Source organism: Oncorhynchus mykiss, chromosome 6 (assembly GCF_057628025.1).
Source record: "Oncorhynchus mykiss isolate SJ-2025 chromosome 6, ASM5762802v1, whole genome shotgun sequence".
NCBI classification, from domain to species: Eukaryota; Metazoa; Chordata; class Actinopteri; order Salmoniformes; family Salmonidae; genus Oncorhynchus; species Oncorhynchus mykiss.
In genome coordinates, this window is record NC_143027.1 from 48207057 (window position 1) to 48226345 (window position 19289).

The 19289-nt window shown below is 43.1% G+C and overlaps 1 protein-coding gene across 1 annotated transcript; it reads right to left on the minus strand.

Moving 5' to 3' along the window:
• Nucleotides 1-1252: 1252 nt before the first annotated feature.
• LOC149982883 (uncharacterized) lies at nt 1253-8218 on the minus strand. Its single transcript, XM_090239433.1, has 9 exons — nt 8201-8218; nt 6559-6660; nt 6338-6404; nt 5975-6128; nt 5654-5690; nt 5236-5546; nt 1804-4825; nt 1540-1621; nt 1253-1371 (listed from the first exon to the last, which is right to left on the minus strand). Exons 1-9 carry the CDS (start codon nt 8216-8218, stop codon nt 1253-1255), a joined length of 3912 nt encoding a protein of 1303 aa, XP_090095559.1.
• Nucleotides 8219-19289: the final 11071 nt, after the last annotated feature.

Here is a 19289-nt window from a genome sequence, read left to right on the forward strand (position 1 = left end):
ATCTACAAGACCCTGCTAGGTAAAGTCCCCCCTTATCTCAGCTCGCTGGTCACCATAGCATCACCCACCTGTAGCACGCGCTCCAGCAGGTATATCTCTCTGGTCACCCCCAAAACCAATTCTTTCTTTGGCCACCTCTCCTTCCAGTTCTCTGCTGCCAATGACTGGAACAAACTACAAAAATCTCTGAAACTGGAAACACTTATCTCCCTCACTAGCTTTAAGCACCAACTGTCAGAGCAGCTCACAGATTACTGCACCTGTACATAGCCCACCTATAATTTAGCCCAATCAACTACCTCTTTCCCTACTGTATTTATTTTATTTTATTTATTTATTTAGCTCCTTTGCACCCCATTATTTTTTACTTCTACTTTGCACATTCTTCCACTGCAAATCTACCATTCCAGTGTTTTACTTGCTATATTGTATTTGCCACCATGGCCTTTTTTGCCTTTACCTCCCTTATCTCACCTTATTTGCTCACATCGTATATAGACTTGTTTATACTGTATTATTGACGGTATGTTTGTTTTACTCCATGTGTAACTCTGTGTCGTTGTATGTGTCCAACTGCTTTGCTTTATCTTGGCCAGGTCGCAATTGTAAATGAGAACTTGTTCTCAACTTGCCTACCTGGTAAAATAAAGGTGAAATAAAAAAAAATATTAAAAAAATATAGAAAGCATCTCAGAGGGTTGATCTAGCTACAGATATGTAATTCTCCTCTATGTGTTTTCCCCTTGCTGCTAATAAGCTCTTACCAATCTAACTAAATTAATAGAGAACATCTGGTTATCTGATAGTCTATGCAGCAACTATTGTATTAGAGTCAAGCTGTGGTTATTTTATTTATTTTCCTAGACAAGTCACTTCAGAACAAATTCTTATTTACAATGACAGCTTAGGAACAGTGGGTTAACTACCTTGTTCAGGAGCAGAACAACATATTTTTTACATGGCCAGCTCAGGGATCTGACCTAGCAACCTTTCGGTTACTGGCCCAATGCTCTAACCACAAGGCTACCTGACGCCCTATGTCCTGCCAACTCAAAAACTGCACAATAAATGTGTAACCAAGGGGGAACTAGTGCATTTCTCTGAGAAAATCAATCTTCCAAAACACTTGAAATTCTTGTAAAATCAATGGCATTTATTTGATCAAATAGACTTTGAAAGGGTAGACATGCAGAAATTCCTCTTGTCAAAAGTATTGCTGTTACATAAGTAGTTCTTCATGCAGCGTAACAGGTTACAGGTTCTTCTTGGTGAAGCGCCTGAATGGCTTCATCATTGCTGAAAAGACCCTGACAATCAAGGATCGTTTTTTGACAGGCTGAGATATGGAGGGAGAAACCTCTCCAACTGGAGCTAGAAACACAAGAGAAATGGATGGGGTAAGAGAGAGAGAGAGAGAGAGAGATGCAGTATAGTAACGTTGAAAAATAACAGTGCTATGAGTTTGGTAGGCATTCCTATGTTTCTAACACACACCTAAACAAAACTACAAGCTATAGCAGAGCTCTAAAACATCCTTACCTATGCAATGTCCATCAGTAGAGGGAATCTCAGTCTGGTCTTGGACTGAATGGCAGTCCTTTTTGTTTCCTCTCTTGGAACGCTAACAGAAGAAAGGTAAAGAAAATGGTACAGAGAATAAATAAATGGAACACTTCTGAATCCAAGGCAACAATTTAGTGGTGAATAAAAAATATTTATTTCATGTATATGTCTTATCATAGCCACATCAATAACATCAGCACCTAACTGGAACCAAAAACAAATGCTAACTCCCTGCTATACCTTGAAGTTGATCCTGAGTTTGGTCATTGAAAAGCAAAGGAAGCTCCTTCTTGCTTTCTGCTCAGCCCCCCTCTCCATCTCAGCCTGGTCTGATGGGTTTGTTGCAGCAGAAGCTGGTCTTGACGCCTCCTTGCATCCCTGTACCAGCTGCTGGGTCAAGGACTTTACCAGGACTCTGTCAAATGCAGGGTCCTGGGAGGACATAGCTGCTTGCAGGGTGTTATAAGAGCCAAACTCCTCCATGAGGTTTTTATGTACACCTCTGAACACCCTTTGGATGTTCAGGTTCTGGGAATATGCCTGTGTCCTGGATAATCTGGATGCAGCACAGAACTCAGACAGGACTTGTCTGATGAGTTGCTGAGATGTTTCTGTCAGATCTGCTGCCTGTTGGGAGGGTCCATCTAGGGCTGAGGGTCTGATCTCCGATAGCAACCTTATCACCAGTATGGTGACAAAACAGATGCCATCATCTTTGCTGGAGTCCATCAAGTACTGCAGTGGGAATGCAGTGGCACTGCTGATGTCCGGGATGATTAAGAGCTCCCTCAGATGGCCAGAGCTGCTGGGGATACACACCTCCTTCTCTTCAATGTCAATCCCCTCTCCCTTTGGTACCAAAGAGGTTCCCTTGCTGGTGAAAGACGGAGTGGAGGATCGAAAAGAGACTTTAGCACTAGGTGGTCGGCTGCTGTCAGTCATTGGACTGTTACGATGCAGGGGTTCATCTGTGTGTGCCATCATCTTTGTCTTTAGGTCACTTGTAGAAATCTCTGGCATTTTAGAGTCCCTGGTGTCGATGCAGGAGCTCCTGACGATGGGGCAGGTCAGATCAAAAGGCACTTCGTCAGGGATGGGAGTGCCAGGGAGGTTGATCTCTAACTCACACTCTGACCTAGGACCCTTTGAAGAGCTGGACAAGGAACTACGACCATTTAAAGAAGTGGATAAAGATGAACAGGTTCTAGGGATGTCTTGGCAGACTTGTTCACTGTCATCCTCACTTTTCTCAATCTCCTTCAGCATAGTTCCTACCATATCATTGATCTGAAGGAGCTCCCTGGAATCCTTCATTCGCCCGAAGTTTGAGATTTCACTCTGGATAGCAACCAGGATTTCCCCAAGGGTCTCTTTGGAAGAAGCGATTTCTGTCCTTTCGGATCCGGATGGCTTCAGCCCTGTGAAGAAATCCTTAAGTGTGTTCTTCATACTGACGCAGATGTTCTTAGCTGTTGACCAAAGCTTCTCCTCTGATATTTTAACACTCAATTCAGTATCATCCAGTTGGGAGCCCCCGTGGGAGCACTGTGAAACTCTCCCACTTCTTTCCAGTAGCACAGTGTCAGTGGACTCATTTTTCTGGAAAATAGTCGCCATTCCTTTGACAAAGGTTTCCACTAATCCAGAGGCTGTATTCTCAGAGGACATGGAGGACATGGATTCTGAAAGGACATGGATCTCTGATGGTGAGCTAGATGATAAGCCAGCCTGCAGACTTTTCTGAAGACCAGTATGGCTGATCTGTGTGATAAAGGAATGACTGGATCTCATCAGCACTTTACTCACTGCCTCTTCTGCCTGAGTCTGAAAGTCATTGCTAGAGAGCTTCTTAATGCTCTGAATCAGACTAGTTGAGGACTCTGTGATTCTGACACTCTCTTCTGAGCTCAGTTGAGAATATTGAGTACTCACGCTCAAGTCTTCATTGGGTGAGGGTGACTGGGAAATAGTATAGTCATCAAGCTTTGATAGGACACCATCAACAAACCAACAAGCCTCTAGGGACTCATCAGATGAACTGACAACGGCTAAGGATTTACTCTCCACTTTTGATAACTCTGACTTGTAGATGGAAAAAACACTGCTAAGAACTTCTTGAGTACTGGTATCCAGATTGGAGAGACAGAGAGCTGGTATTGGTTGGCTCTCTCTGGGAACTCTACTGTGTTCGGTGCTGGGTAACTGGACCTCAATAGTTGAAACAGTTGCCTTTTCCAGGGTGTCTGAAGACTCCCGAAGAGAAGCATCCTTTGCCACACCTTCGTCTCGAGCGGCTAGAGTTAAAAGGTCCCTCAGCTTTGCTCGTATACGGCCATAGAGTGTGCCGGCTAGAGAGAAGGTTATCTTCTGTGAAGACCCTGTTTTGTGGTCATTTACAGGAACTGGCCAATCAACTGCTTCACATGTGTCTTCAAATGATGCTATCGTCTCCATGCCTCCCACAAATGCCTTAACAATCACTGTGGCAGTGGAGGTTACAGATGTCAGGGCTGTGCAGCTGGTATTCAGCGGGGCTTCAGTAAGGCTAGGAGCAGCACTAGAAGGCCTAGAGGAAGGAGCCATGCCAGAAGAGCTGCTGACTTTCCTTGTAAGGATGGTGCTCACCGCCTTCAGGGCTTTAGACTGAAATTCGGGGCTAGAGAGGGTCTGAATCTTTCTGGCCACCACACTGGTAGAGGATCCAGTCTCTTTGAGAAAGTGAGTGGTCCCTTCCTTCCCAGATGGACACTCAACATCTAGGTCACATTGAAGATTGGTCAGAAATTTAGACCCCAAGATTGTCATCTTCTTGGCCAGATCCAATAGGATGTTGAAGTCCTGTGCCATTTTGTCCATTGTGCCGACAATGGCCTCCAGCACATCATCGGTCACAGGGTCCATGAGGGGCTCGATAAACCCTACCCACTCTGGCTCAGATGTTTGGCTCTGTAGCTCGGCCAGGATCTGAACCGAGGCTACCCGAATGACCTCCTTGCCTGCTGCTATGTCCTGACTGTCCATAGGGGGGCAACTCCCCGGGCTGGCCTGAATGGCCACTGAGAGGCCAGAGTTAAGCTGGTGTACCACCTCCCCCACGATAGCACAGCTCAACTCGGAGGAGCTAGAGGAGGTGGGGTTGGAGTGACCCTCAACCAGGGATATCAGAAGGCTCTCTTCCGTTACCCCAAAAAGAGCCTTCAGAGGCTCCTCCATGAGGGGAGCCTCTCTAGTTGCAGGCAAGCTCTGCAATGAGGTCTGGGACCTTGAAGATAAACACACAATCACCACTTAAGCCATGCAAATGTAACCAACTGTATCTAATCTGGGTCATTAGTGAGCCTGAAAACCAAATTAGAGCAATGATGGATTACTTCTCATACCACCGTAGTTCTAGAAGCCTAAAGCCAACTGACACGATTTTTTGCCTGATTTTTATGTTTGTACGACATCAGAATATGATTATTTCTGAATGGCATGTACCTGATCTATTTATTCATAGATGACTTCATGGCTTACCCAGTTAAAAATGACTTTCACCTGGACCCACCCCCCCAGTGGCAACATTTCTGACCAGAACTTAAAACTACAAGGTGTGAATTCCAAGTTAATAATTTATGATAAGTATGGATCAGGTCTTGCAATTATTATGTTGAAATATTGCTGTGAACATACCTCTTAGGCGAACAGCATGGTGATGAGGTCCTGTGAGTGGATTTTTGGCGGCATCCTGCACTGCCATTCCTCCTCCTCTCCTTAGTCCAGTAGTTCATCTCACTGATCAGCAGCCTTTTCTCTCTCTCATCCAGACCGCCTAAGGAATCCTCAGACCCTGTCAGAGAGCACTGGGATTCTGGGGAGGTTGCCCCACTCCTCAGGTTCACCCCCATGATACGAGCTAGCGCTGGTAGGAGAATGCGGAGGGCTGTCTGGGTCACGACTTTAACAATCTTCAGACACAGCATGGAGAGCTGCTCGAATGTGAGCTATAGCCAACAAACAGAGTAATGTTTTTGTCAATCAAGCAATTCCATGACACCATTCCCTATATAGCGCACAACTTTTGACCAGAACCTTATGTGGAGAGACTTACATTATTTTTCATGCCCTGCTGAATCACTCTCCATTGGCTAGAGAAAAGAAAAGAAAGGAAACATATTTTACCTGCACACTGGTGTTGAGTTAGTGGAGTCACTAGATAGCCATGTCAGGGAAAATAAACGTGTTTTTATTTAAGCAATTAGCAAGTCCATGAGATATTTTGTTCTTGATTTACAGGAAGAGTTAGGTGTGTGGTTACAGTGATGTTAGGGTTAAGTGTAGTGTTTGAAATCCCATTTGTGGGTAGAAGGTGCACTATGACTATAAATTCAGAGTTGTTGTATGTGAGGTTGGAAAAAGACATGGGACTTGCTCATCAGTTAGACTCCTCAGGAAGGAGAGGAGGATTGGGGCACAGCATGTCCCAATCTTGAGAGAAGGCATTAGAGTCCTCTGAGCCTCCTTCTCCAGCTGCTCAATGATAGATCCCCTTTCCCGGATACCACACCCGGGTGTCTGAGAAGACTCTGGGAAACCGCAAAGAGAAATCTAAAGTTGAATCTGAACTTGATCCCTAATTTCCTTCACCTTTAGGGATTTGATTGCACTGGACAGGTAAAAGCACATCTCTCTGCGGGCCTCCACTATATTGCTTTCACCTATATAGATACTATCTACTCAGATCGGTGCTGATGAATTTGAAACAACCTGCACCCAACATGAAGTAATCTCGGACCTGCACCAATGCTGCTGTCCTCCTCCACGGAAGTCTTCTTGGCACAGCCACTGGACTTACGTTTAGCCTACATGACAACAGATTATAGGTCTAATAGCAGATCTAAGGTCAGTGTAGCGTCTCCTCCTAATGCTTTAAGGCTAGGATTTAGTGATAGTAAACTAATCCTAGATCTGTGCCTAAGTAGGCAGAGCATGTGTAAAGGACAGCATATTTCTTACCTTGCCTCCTGTCCTGTTCTTGTTGGTCTCATGTGTCTCTGTTTCCTTCATGTTCTCCACGACTTTATTTTGGTCATCCGGGGGATCCTCCCATTTCACGCTCTGGTGGATAAATAAGAGGTCAATATCAGTCCTAGGTTGTGACTTTATGAAACAACTTATTCGCTCCTATTTTAAACAAAACGGCAATAGTGGTCAGATTTCAGGCCATGGATCAAACCAGTGAGACCTATTGCTGTGTTAGTGACCTACTATATTGTTAGTAATTTCTCCTCTAAACTCAAAATAGGCAAATGAACCATACCTTGCTGTCATCTGACATGATGAGTAGCTTATTGTTGTAGGCTGTTTAGAGGAAATACTAATACCTCATTTGAAAAAACGTCAGTGAACCATCGGCAGACAACTGAAGTGAATATGAACGTCCTTGAATTATGCCAAAGCATTGTTGAATACTCGATTCCGACTGGCTGAAGCCAGAGCATTCTTCAAAGATGTCATACACACATGATGTCACAATTAGGCCTAAGTCTAATATCTATATGAATTGTCAATTTCATTAGAAAACAAATCAAAGCTTGTCAAAGTTCTGCCAAACGAAAATATGTCTAAGTGCACGTTTTTGCGTTTAATTTATGGTTTATCATGCATCGTCATTCATCACCATATACAAAAACGTAACTCGCTGCCATCCATTAGCTATAATTCTGAGGTTGTAGATCTGCAAAACTAGAACCTGCAATAAATTATAACCACTTGCAGAATAATTTCAAATCAAAGACGTTCCGCTGCATAGAGCTGACACGTTTCTTGGCGTCAGGGGACAGTGCCATAGTTCTGAAATGTTTCGAGTCTGGGCAGCACCTGAGACCGCGGCATGGTGCTGAAATGGAGCAGGGCTCAGTTCTATGGATATCTCATGCGGATTTTCCTGCTAGCCTATGTATAACGATACTATAATTACATTATTTTCATCCATCCGTCAACACAAATGGCATGTCAACGTTCCCCAAATAATAATGCAATGAAGCCAAACCGAGATGTATGGTTCTTCATCCAGAGGACGAAGCACCACTGTATCATCTAAAACCTTCAGAGAGATCCCTTAAAACTGTAGTATAAATTCTCCACGGCTGTTATGGTAGCTAGGTTAATTTAGCGAGACATGGACAAATCCAACACATAGCGTTTCTACTGAGTCCTGCTTAGAGGTGACTGACCGTCATGTTGCTAGTTGTAATGACGCTTTTAAAACAAGAATAGTTATTTGTAATTGCTCTGGGAGCTAATTATTGCAGAGCCCAGCTACACATCCTGCTCGCTGGGCTCATTATGGACAGCCAATGAGCAGTTCAGGTGAAAAAGTCAGCCAGATCTGATCCCTATAACATACATGATACTAGGATCCTGTAGCAACCTGCCGGCCTGCACAATCCTCCATGGCACGAATGCTACACGCGCAATATGGTATGCTAACATCCCACAACAATTCCCCAATTGGAATTACTTGCCTAAACTTCCAATCATACTTATTTTCTAATATCAACCATAGTTTCTGCACTTAAGGCAGACTTGCCATTAGAACAAGATGGGATTAGGACAACTGTAAAGCTCATTAAACGTAGGCTAAAATGAACCTTACCTGGCTGTCGTCAGCCATTATGTGTAGCCCGTTAATTAAGGCTCTGCGCCTCTGATACTGCAGCTGTTCTGATAGGCTACTGTAGCTGTTCTGTAACTGTTAAACTAGTCTAATCGTATCCGTTGGAAACTGGTCAGTGAACCGTCCTCAAACACAATGAACTGATGTCAATATGGACATGAACCTTCACATAAAGATATCAAATACATGACGTCAGATATGCCTAGAGGTATTGTTGACTTATCATAGTGTCACAGTACGTGCTGTTGACAGCCTGCCCCGAAATCAAAAAGGAACATGGATTTTGTGAAATCTGTTGTGAATGTATCGGGAATGTTTTTACAATTATATAACTGCCTTCATTTTACTGGACCCCATGAAGAGTAACTGCTGCAGCTAAAGGGTATCCACAATAAATACAAACCCAATGCACCATGTATCAACTTGTTTTGACATATCACATGGGATATGACAGTTCCTGATTCTGAGATACTGTAAATCAACAGACCTTGAGAGGAGATAAAACATCATCTGTTGATTTATTTCACAGGTTGCCATGCATGTGATATGAGATAATGTTATGCACCACGTAAATATACATTGCCTAAGGCTGCAGTGCTATACTCCATGGAGACAGTGCTCAATGTTCATTTTACATGATGGATATATGCTACTCCATTTCATACAATCAATCATCAATCAATCAGTACAATTTATTTATAAAGCCCTTTTTACATCAGCAGATGTCACAAAATGCTTATTCCGACACCCAGCTTAAAACCTCAAATAGCATGCAATGCAGATTTAGAAGCACGGTGGCTAGGAAAAACTCTCTAGAAAAACAGGAACCTAGGAAGAAACCTAGAGAGGAACCAGGCTCTGAGGGGTGGCTAGTCCTCTTCTGGCTGTGCCGGTGGAGATTATAAGTGTACATGGCCAGATCGTAAGGCCAGATCGTTCTTCAAGTACTGTAGTTCAAACATTCTTCATAGATGACCAGCAGAGTCAACAAAATAATGTGGTTACAGAGGGTGCAACAGGTCAGCACCTCCGGAGTAATTGTCAGTTGGGTTTTCATAGCCGAACATTCAGAGGTCGAGACAAAAGGTGTGGTAGAGGGAGAGAGAGAGGTGGGGGAGAGGGAGAGAGAGAGCGAAGATCGAAACAGCAGGTCCATGACAAGGTATTGCGTCTGGAGAACACACATGCCTCTTCATGTGATACATGATGTTTGGCTGTGCTAAGTGTTATCTTATGGGTTTGGTGATTGTTCTGTGTGAAGCCGTATTCTGCATTGCATCATGGAAAGTGATGTGAAATCCCTGGGCCTATGGCTGTTGAAGATACTCCACTGCACTGCCCTTCTCCCCCGATTGCTCAGTTTGGCCTGGCGGCCAGCTCTAGGAAGAGTCTTGGTGGTTCCAGACTTCTTCCGTTTAAGAATGATGGAGGCCACTGTGTCCTTGGGGACCTTCAATATTGCAGAAACGTTTTGGCAACCTTCACCAGATCTGTGTCTTGACACAATCATGTCTCTTAGCTCTGGACAATTCCTTCGACCTCATGGCTTGGTTTTTGCTCTGACATACACTGTCAACTGTTGGACCTTATAGTTTCAACATATAGAAAACATCTCAGAGGGTTGATCTAGCTGCAGATAGCTAATTCTCCTCTATGTGTTTTCCCCTTGCTGCTAATAAGCTCTTACCAATCTAACTAAATTAATAGAGAACATCTGGTTATCTGACAGTCTATGCAGCAACTATTGTATTAGAGTCAAGCTGTGGTTATTTTATTTATTTTCCTAGACAAGTCAGTTTAGAACAAATTCTTATTTACAATGACAGCTTAGGAACAGTGGGTTAACTACCTTGTTCAGGAGAAGAACGTCATATTTTTACATGGTTAGCTCAGGGATCTGACCTAGCAACCTTTCAGTTACTGGCCCAATGCTCTAACCACAAGGCTACCTGCTGCCCCAAGTCCTGCCAACTCAAAAACTGCACAATAAATGTGTAACCAAGGGGGAACTAGTGCATTTCTCTGAGAAAATCTGCTTCAGTATTATCAATCTTCCAAAACACTTGAAATTCTTGTAAAATCAATGGCATTTATTTGATCAAATAGACTTTGAAAGGGTAGACATGCAGAAATTCCTCTTGTCAAAAGTCTTGCTGTTACATAAGTAGTTCTTCATGCAGCGTAACAGGTTCTTCTTGGTGAAGCGCCTAAATGGCTTCATCATTGCTGAAAAGACCCTGACAATCAAGGATCGTTTTTTGACAGACTGAGATATGGAGGGAGAAACCTCTCCAACTGGGGGGGAGAGAGAGATGCAGAATAGTAACGTTGAAAAATAACAAGTGCTATGAGTTTGGTAGGCATACCTATGTTTCTAACACACACCTAAAGCAAAACTACAAGCTATAGCAGAGCTCTTAAACATCCTTACCTATGCAATGTCCATCAGTAGAGGGAATCTCAGTCTGTTACTGGACTGAATGGCAGTCCAGCTTAGTAGGCCGGGTAGGCCGGGAGGTGGGCCTTAGGGATAGCTTCGGTACTGGATGCCACGATGAGTGCAAGCTAGCTGTGAGCTAGTTAGCTGCAAGCTGTGATCTAGCTGTGAAGATCAGAAGTAGTGGTCCAGGGATTACGGCAGGAATCCGGCGTTGTTGTGGAGAGACAGTCCGATACTAGTAGACTGGCGAGTATTATCCAGGCTAAGAACAGGGCTGGTATCTGTGCAGAAGGTAAAAGCCGCTAGCATTGGCTAACAATGACTAAATAGCTTTTAGCTAATTAGCTAGTTAGCTTCTGGAGGTTCTTGAATGTGTTCTAAAATGTAAAAAAAATAATAATAATAGCGATACCGTATCACATTGGGTGAAGCAGGTTACCCGAACAAAGAGTGTTACCTCTTTACTATTAAAGTGTATTGCTCTCTGTTCATGACTGATAATAGGACGTAACACAGGGATGAGGAGAAAACAATCATTTGGAGCCTACACAACACGTTGTTGTACCTAAATAATTCCACAAGAGGACGACATATAAACATTTCTTAAAACCAAATAACCTCTACTGCCTTCAGTCCATGACGTCCCCGACTAACTAAAAGTCTGCGTCTGCAAAAATGCTCTTTTATCATAACTCGACATGAGAGTAGCAAAGCCAAAACAGTCAATGACATGCTTTTCGGGATATACAATTAGCTATGGTGGAAGAAAAGGTAAGTGACATATAGGGGAAGGTAGAACATGTTTTACAGTAAGTTTAAAGTTGTTATCACCAATTTAGCTCTGATAGGCCTTTGGCAATCCAAGCTTTTGGGATCGTACTCAAGGCTACTTGGTTTAGGCCTGGCTATAGCCTAGGGATACAGTCCAATAATATCTCCCTTCTCCTGAAGTGTACACTCTCGTTCGCTTCTTCCTACAAATCTAAAATCATTGGATTGGTGGAGGCATGGGCTAGAGAGGAATATGCTACCAAATAGCACCTTATTCCCTAATGTAGGCCTACTTTTAAGGAATGCACTATAAGGAATAGATCAATCAACTGGCTCACTAAATGGGGTACCGAAATACATCCAAAAGAGGTCGACACGAAATTAGACTAGGTTTATTTCTGTTTTGACCTACTGAGTCGCAGTGCTTAGTGAACAGATTTCAATGTGGGCCTAGCTGTATCGAAAACGGTTGATGGGGAAAGTGTGTAATCTGATCAATATATTTCCCCCCCAATATCAATGAGAGAATGGGAATGTGCATAAAGGTCTAACATTCCATGACGTGGTATGAAGTTCTTAATTCGTCAGTGGCTCCAATATTGTCCTCAGTAAACTCAACATGAGTGAAAACAACACAGATAAGGACAAGTTTTTCGAGATATAAAAAATACTGTATGCTATTATGGATGAAGAAAAGGTAGGTTAAATTACACTAAATATTTGGGAATGTAACTAAGGAAAACGTCATTTAAGATAACATAGGCTATTGCAAAACAAATGTCTAATTCTCTCTATTAAGTCAATCACCAGTTTAGCTCTGATATGGCTGTAGCTCTATGATGTCCTTTGCAAGAATCTAATCTGACATTGACATGAAATTCCTATGTCCTTCAGGTAGTACAGAGAGATGATGATGATCCACCGAGGGAGGGGAGGGAGGTTGTTGAGGAAGAACCAGTGGCCCAGCTCAAGAAGGAGCCCAAGAAGACAGGAAAGGTAAAATGGCAGGAGTGACAGGGCAACTACTAGACTAGTAACACTCAATTGTCACAATAGCTGCATTGACCTGATGTAACATGTCTATTATTTGTGATCTGGAATCTATTCTATTCTATCCAAGGCGAAGAGGAAAAGTAGTGCCAAGAAGTCAGGGGAGCAGGGCACTGATACGGATCCAGGTCATAGATTTTCCCTCTGTAGTATGTTGGTTCTCTAAACTTGAATATCATAGATAAAGGTCATGTTAGAAACTGGAGTCAGTAAGAAATGTTGCATGGATAGTTTTATTCAATAGTCCTATTGTAGCAATTTTATCAAAGTATTGTATTAAGAGAAAAGCGTCTGACTTATCCTGAATTGTCCTATATGGTAATAACATATTTAGGATTGAGGAATAAACACCCGGACAGAGGATCTGTTATTGAGCTCTTGGAGAAGAATGCTCTTAAGGCTGCATTCGGCCCAGGCAACAAAGATGAGATGGAGGACTGCTACCCAATCCTCATCTCATTCATGCGCAATCTTACTGATGAGTATGTTAGAACCATGTTTTTCTCTAGCCTCACATATTTTGTGCAGAAGGAAATAAAAAGTAAGTAAAACACATTTCTTTTTTCTTTTCTAGGCAATGGCAAGTGATCTATAAAGGATTTAAAAACCTGTAAGTTTCTCCATCAGCCTTTGACCTTTGATTTGGGAATGTTATGTTGAATCGAGAGAGGAATTAACCATAGTTCTATTCTGCTATTACGTTCATTAATCTGTCATACTTCATCCAACTTTGAATTCAGTCACAGATAAGGAAAACGATGTTGGTGAAATGCATTCTGTTCAATCTAGAATACTTTACATCAGAGTTTCATTGCCAAACCTGCTGTGTTCTGTTTTGTTTGTGCAATGCAGATGACAAAGGAACAGCTTGCAAAATTGTGCAAGACCATTGTCAACTTCATTGCACAGACCACCCTGCAGATCCTGCTGCCGGCCCTGGCCCGCATTCTAGGGGTGACGGGCTTTTATGACAACGCTGACTCACTCAAGAGGGGTGGCAGTGCAAGATCCTTCACTGCCTTTGAGCAGAAAAGACTGGAGCTCATCCAGGAAGTTAAATATTTGGCGAAGTAACTGTGGCGGCAGGGCTCTCCGACCAAGGTCTAGCACACCCTCTTCCAAGAGGTACTGTATGTTCCCCATAATGTGTGTGTGTGTGTGTGTGTGCAGTTAATCCTAACCCTCAAACTGATGAACAATAATTTCCCCATTTCAATATTTTCCAGCTTTCTAACAGGTGTGTTTTGCAATATCTAATGCACACATATAAATTACATTTAGAATACTCAATTATAATGCTTGTTAGATTTGTTAGTACTAATATATCGATTTTCCAACTTCAGACAGCAATTAACATGCTTTGCTTGTTCATTTTAAAGTTCCCAGAACTCACTGAAAGTCCACCTGGGAATGCCAGAGGACAGTATCATCAGCAGTGTCCAGGAGCAACTGTCAAAATCTGACCAAATGGTGGCTGCAGGACAGCTTTCACAAATAGATAAAGTGGTTGGAACTATGCTGGAGAACATTGAGAAGATAAGCAGCGAATGTGGCGAGGAATTGGTCTATCAAGAGTCACTGCGGTCTTCCTCCTCGTTGTCATTCTCAACTGCCAAATCACAGAAGACAGAGTGGGAATTTGCACTCCCATTCCTTCTGAGTTACCCGAGAGTACTGCTCAGCCCATTGTAAGATGCTCAGTCATTGACATGAGCGAATCTACTAAGCCAAAAACAATGGTGTGTGATGCCAGAACAAGCATGTTTGCCATAGCCGATACCATCATGAAGAAGGTATATCCAGAGGCAGAAGGGCAGGTTACATCTCACCCTGATCTAACAGATCCAATAGCTAGACTGGAGGAGCTCATATCTCAGGGTAGGATTGGTGCTCTCTCCCGTGATCTCAGTCACCAAGTGAACCGCATAATTTCCGATAGCAACTTGACCCCTCTGGGACTGACAGTGGCGGCTGGAAAGAGTGCATCTGATACCATCCTTTCGAAGCTGAAGAGGAATGACAAGGTGGGGAAGCCCACAACTTACGAGCTGGTTCAGCTGTTTGTAGAGGAGTCTGTTAAGTGCCTCCTGCTTCCTAGTTTTGTGCCCTATTCAACTTCAATGAGTTTGGCTCAGGGGGCCAAGGTGTTGGCTAGAGTGTCTGAAGATAGAATTTCATGCTCTTCTTCTTCTTCATCAGTATTTAGTGACAGTCAGTCTCTTTACCAAAGTTATGGTAAGCCAGGTCATGTACTCTGTGGATTCTGATGCAGAAAGTAGAGGATCCTCTCCAACTGAATCTCTCCAAACATCTGAACCCACTATATCTGATGTAGGCAATCTATTGAGTGGCAAGTCCTCCCCTCGGCTGTCTCCTTCTTGCACCATTATGGCAAAAAGCGAGACCTCCAATGCAGCACAAATCTTGAAGGCCAACATTGATGGAGAGGAAGTGGATACCACCAGTCATTCTGGTGTAGCTCAAAACATTGTCAGGGACGATATGTCAACCAGCCCAGACATGGTCAAAGATGTCACACTTCCAACCCCATCCTCTGATAACTTGGGCAGTGATGATGACGTCACCGGCCTCATCAGCATGTTAGTAATGAGAATTCTAACAGAAATCCAAACCCCAGCAGAAGATTACCCAGTTGACGTCACACGCAAGTCACAAGACCTGATCCCTAAAGTTATGGAGGTCTTCTGTGCATGGTCAGGCTGCTCTGAGACACAAGCCTATCCAGAGAACTTGAGGATTCATAAAGTCTACAGAGTCGTCTATAAAAATCTGTTGGAGGAGTTTGGCTCTGAGAAAATCCTCCAACAGGCCGTGTCGACTCAGGACTCTTCATTTGATAGGATTCTTGTCAAGTCTTTGAGTGAAGCGCTTCTCCACAGATGTAATGAGGCATTGAGGGCAGCTTCAAGAACATCAGTCAAAACCACCGGGCCTAAGGCTCTTCCACTGGCTGAGGATGTGAGGGCTAGCAGCGGGAAACTATCTTTTCTACAAAGGCTGGTCAGGCTGACAAGCAACTTAAAGGTACAGCAAACGTATTTAAATGAACAGTTGTGAGTAAACAATGCTATTCAGTGTAAAAATATAAAACCATCCGTTCATTCCAAAACCAATCATAAATGTTGTTGTGCTGGTGTGGTAGGTGTGATTGTTATCATCATGAGGTTGGTCAGCTGTGACATTTTTTAAAACATGTTTTTCTCTTTAAATACTTAGCTATTCAAGAAGGGGAACAAGAAGGATTCCCACCGCTCTGAATCAGAACAAGTACAGACCACTGCTGAAGATGGCATGCGTAAGTTCACACAACAGGACAACAGTCTGTTTGAGATATTGGTGTACAAATAAATGCCACTTCAAAATAACCTTACAAAGGTTATATACGCAATTAGTAGTCATCTCTTATGTAAAAGTAATTATATTCTCCAAAACTCAAGCTGTTGGTTCTCATTTATCAGTGTCAGTTATGTTGAGTTGTAACATACATTACATAATTTCTGAATTAAAGTGCATGTAAACGCTCTCTCTCTCTTCTGTAGTGCCCAGCATAGTGCCACATGCTGCCATGTCTGCACTGCCAAAGGATCTCCCCGCCAGCTCCCAACAGGAGACGCCTCACAAACGTCCACTTCTCGTCAGGATGTTTTCTGCCATCTCCAAAGGCCTGTTCAAGCCCTTCAAACAGTCCTTAAAGACCAAGTAACTTCAGACAATTTATTAAACGTCATTCATTGCATTAAATTGGCCTTTGTCTTCTTATGTGCTCCCGTTAACAGACCAGATTACAATACTGGTCTTTTAAATGTTAGCAGTGATAGCAACATTAACTATAGTGGTGTGTGTATAGCCCTTCTACACAGTCTGACTCTTCTGACACTGTGTGACATGCCCTCTGATCCAGTGATCTAGGATCTTCTGAGTGGCTTTAGGCCTGAATCTCTGCCCTCCGGCCCAAATAAATGTTTTCTCTTCTGATATATCTGCCACTGTCAGCAGCCAGCAGGGGAAAACAGACAGCGCTGTTGAGAGCTTTCTTTTCTCCCTCATGACTAAAACACTGAGAAAGGCTTTTATCTATTGCAGCATATTCCATCTTTTGATTTAACCTATTATACGGTAGAAGTACCCATTAATTCCCAACGGTTATATCACAGGAAATGTGTTATAAAAAGTAAACTTACAGTGCATCCGGAAAGTATTCAGACCACTTGACTTTTTCCACATTGTTACATTACAGCCTTATTCTAAAATTGATACAATTAATTTTTCCTCATTAAGCTACACAAAACACCTCATGACAAAGCGAAAAGTGTAGAACATTTTAGCAAATTTATTAAGAATAAAAACAGAATTACCTTGTTTAAATAATTATTGAGACCCTTTGCAATGAGACTCGAAATTGAGCTCTGGTGCGTCCTGTTTCCATTGATCATCCTTGAGATGTTTCTACAACTTGTTTGGAGTCCTGTGGTAAATTCAATTGATTGGACATGATTTGGAAAGAAACACAGACCTGGGGGAAGGGTATGAGAAACAATATTCTCTGATCTGATGATACTGAGATTGAACTCTGGCCTGAATCAGGATCCTGGGAAAGATGAACGGAGCAAAGTACAGAGATCGTTGATGAAAACCTGCTCCAGAGGTTCACCTTCCAACAGGACAACAACCGTAAGCACACAGCCAAGACAATGCAGGAGTGGATTCGGGACAAGTCTCTGAGCCCGGACCTGAACCTGATCGAACATCTCTGGAGAGACCTGAAAAAACAGTGCAGCGACGCTCCCCATCCAATCTGACAGAACATGAGAGGATCTGCAGAGAAAAATGGGAGAAACTCCCCAAATACAGGTGTACCAAGCTTGTAGCGTCATACCCAAGAAGACTCGAGGCTGTAATCGCTACCAAGGGTCCTTCAACAAAGTACTGAGTAAAGGGTCTGAATATTTGTAAATGTGATATCAGTATTTTATTTTTAGTACATTGTTTTATTTTTTAATCAAAAACCTGTTTTTGCTTTCTTATTATGGGTTATTATCTGTAGAGGGGGGGGGGGGGACGATTGAATCAATTTTAGAATAAGCCTGTAACGTAACAATGTGGAAAAGGTCAAGGGGTCTGAATACTTTCCGAATGCACTTTATGTAATGAAAATATTAGCTGGTTGCCACTATAGATAGCTAGGTTATCCAGTGCAGTGGTAATACTGCCTGCCTTGGGAGATAACGTAGGATGCGTGCTTATCCGGGTGCCAGAGACACAATCACAAGCTTTCTTCAGACTACATAGCTCAAACTTACAACGTAAAGATATGATTATCACTACATAGGTTTTTTTTAACAAGAAGGGTGTTTTCTATATCTACCAACTATGAAATCACAGACATCATAAACGGTAAGCATCAGAATAATATAATCAAGGCGGACAGGGACAATGTATGAATGCACAAAACATTATTCAAATGGAAATTCCCCAAATGAGCTATGCACCAGCCCATAGCCACAGGATATCTATGGAGGAACATTAATATATTCATCAATTTAAAAAAAGGCATGAATATTGTTTTTCTGCTTTTCTGATCTCAAACCTCCCCCTGGATGTTGGTCCAGGTTTCCTCCAGGGGAGACCTTCTGAAACAGTTGCGAAGGAAACAGCCGACAGTTACAGTACTGTGTTGAAGATAGATGATGACACTCTTAAAAGACAGGTCATTCCTTTACATGGAGCAGTTCCTTAAACCAGGTTAGATTCAACACAGCCACCTCAGACTGGGCTCCACCACTCCTTCATAACGCTGGATCTCTTCATAATGCTGCTCCTCAGTCACTGAGTGCATTTACACTGATGAGATGTCCTGCTTAGCCTAGCTGAAAGGGGAGCTCTAACTAGTCCTGCGGGCACCTAGCTGCTGCCCCCGCTAGGCTTGGACTGGGTCTTGCACCTCAAGGCCCCTCCGCGAGCCTGGCCCTTGGCTGGCTGCTGCTGTACTGGGGACTCTGCTGCAGCGGAAACTGGGGCCTGTTGGGCCGGGCTGTGAGGAGGGGCGGTCTGTATCTGAAGCGAGGCAGCTGCAGTCACCACCTGCTGCTGGAGGAGCTTCTGCTGAACCACCTGGGCTGTGCCTGCTGGAATCATCTGGACCTGGGGATGTAGTCTGGGTCAGGGCAACCGTCAGGGGCTGGATCTGTTACGAGACAGGATGAGGGTCACATTAAATCAGACAGAAAACAACATGTTATAAAGTGTAAGTTGATCACTCGTGGTTGTAATCTGTTGGCACCGTCCCTAGGTGTCACTTCTGTAGCAGTATTGTTAAGAGTGTATGATTGTTTTTTTAAATTTTAGGCAAGTCAGTTAAGAACAAATTCTTATTTACAACGACGGCCATAGGAACAGTGGGTTAATTGCCTTGTTCAAGGGCAGAACGACAGATTTTTACCTTGTCAGCTCATTGTATGTATGTATGTATGTATGTATGTATGTATGTGTGTGTGTGTGTGTGTGTGTGTGTGTGTGTGTGTGTGTGTGTGTGTGTGTGTGTGTGTGTGTGTGTGTGTGTGTGTGTGTGTGTGTGTGTGTATGGTGGAAAATAAGAATTTGGTCAATAACAAAAGTTTATCTCAATACTTTGTTATATACCCTTTGTTGGCAATGACAGAGGTCAAACGTTTTCTGTAAGTCTTCACAAGATTTTCACACACTTTTGCTGGTATTTTGGCCCATTCCTCCATGCAGACCTCCTCTAGAGCAGTGATGTTTTGGGGCTGTTGCTGGGCAACACGGACT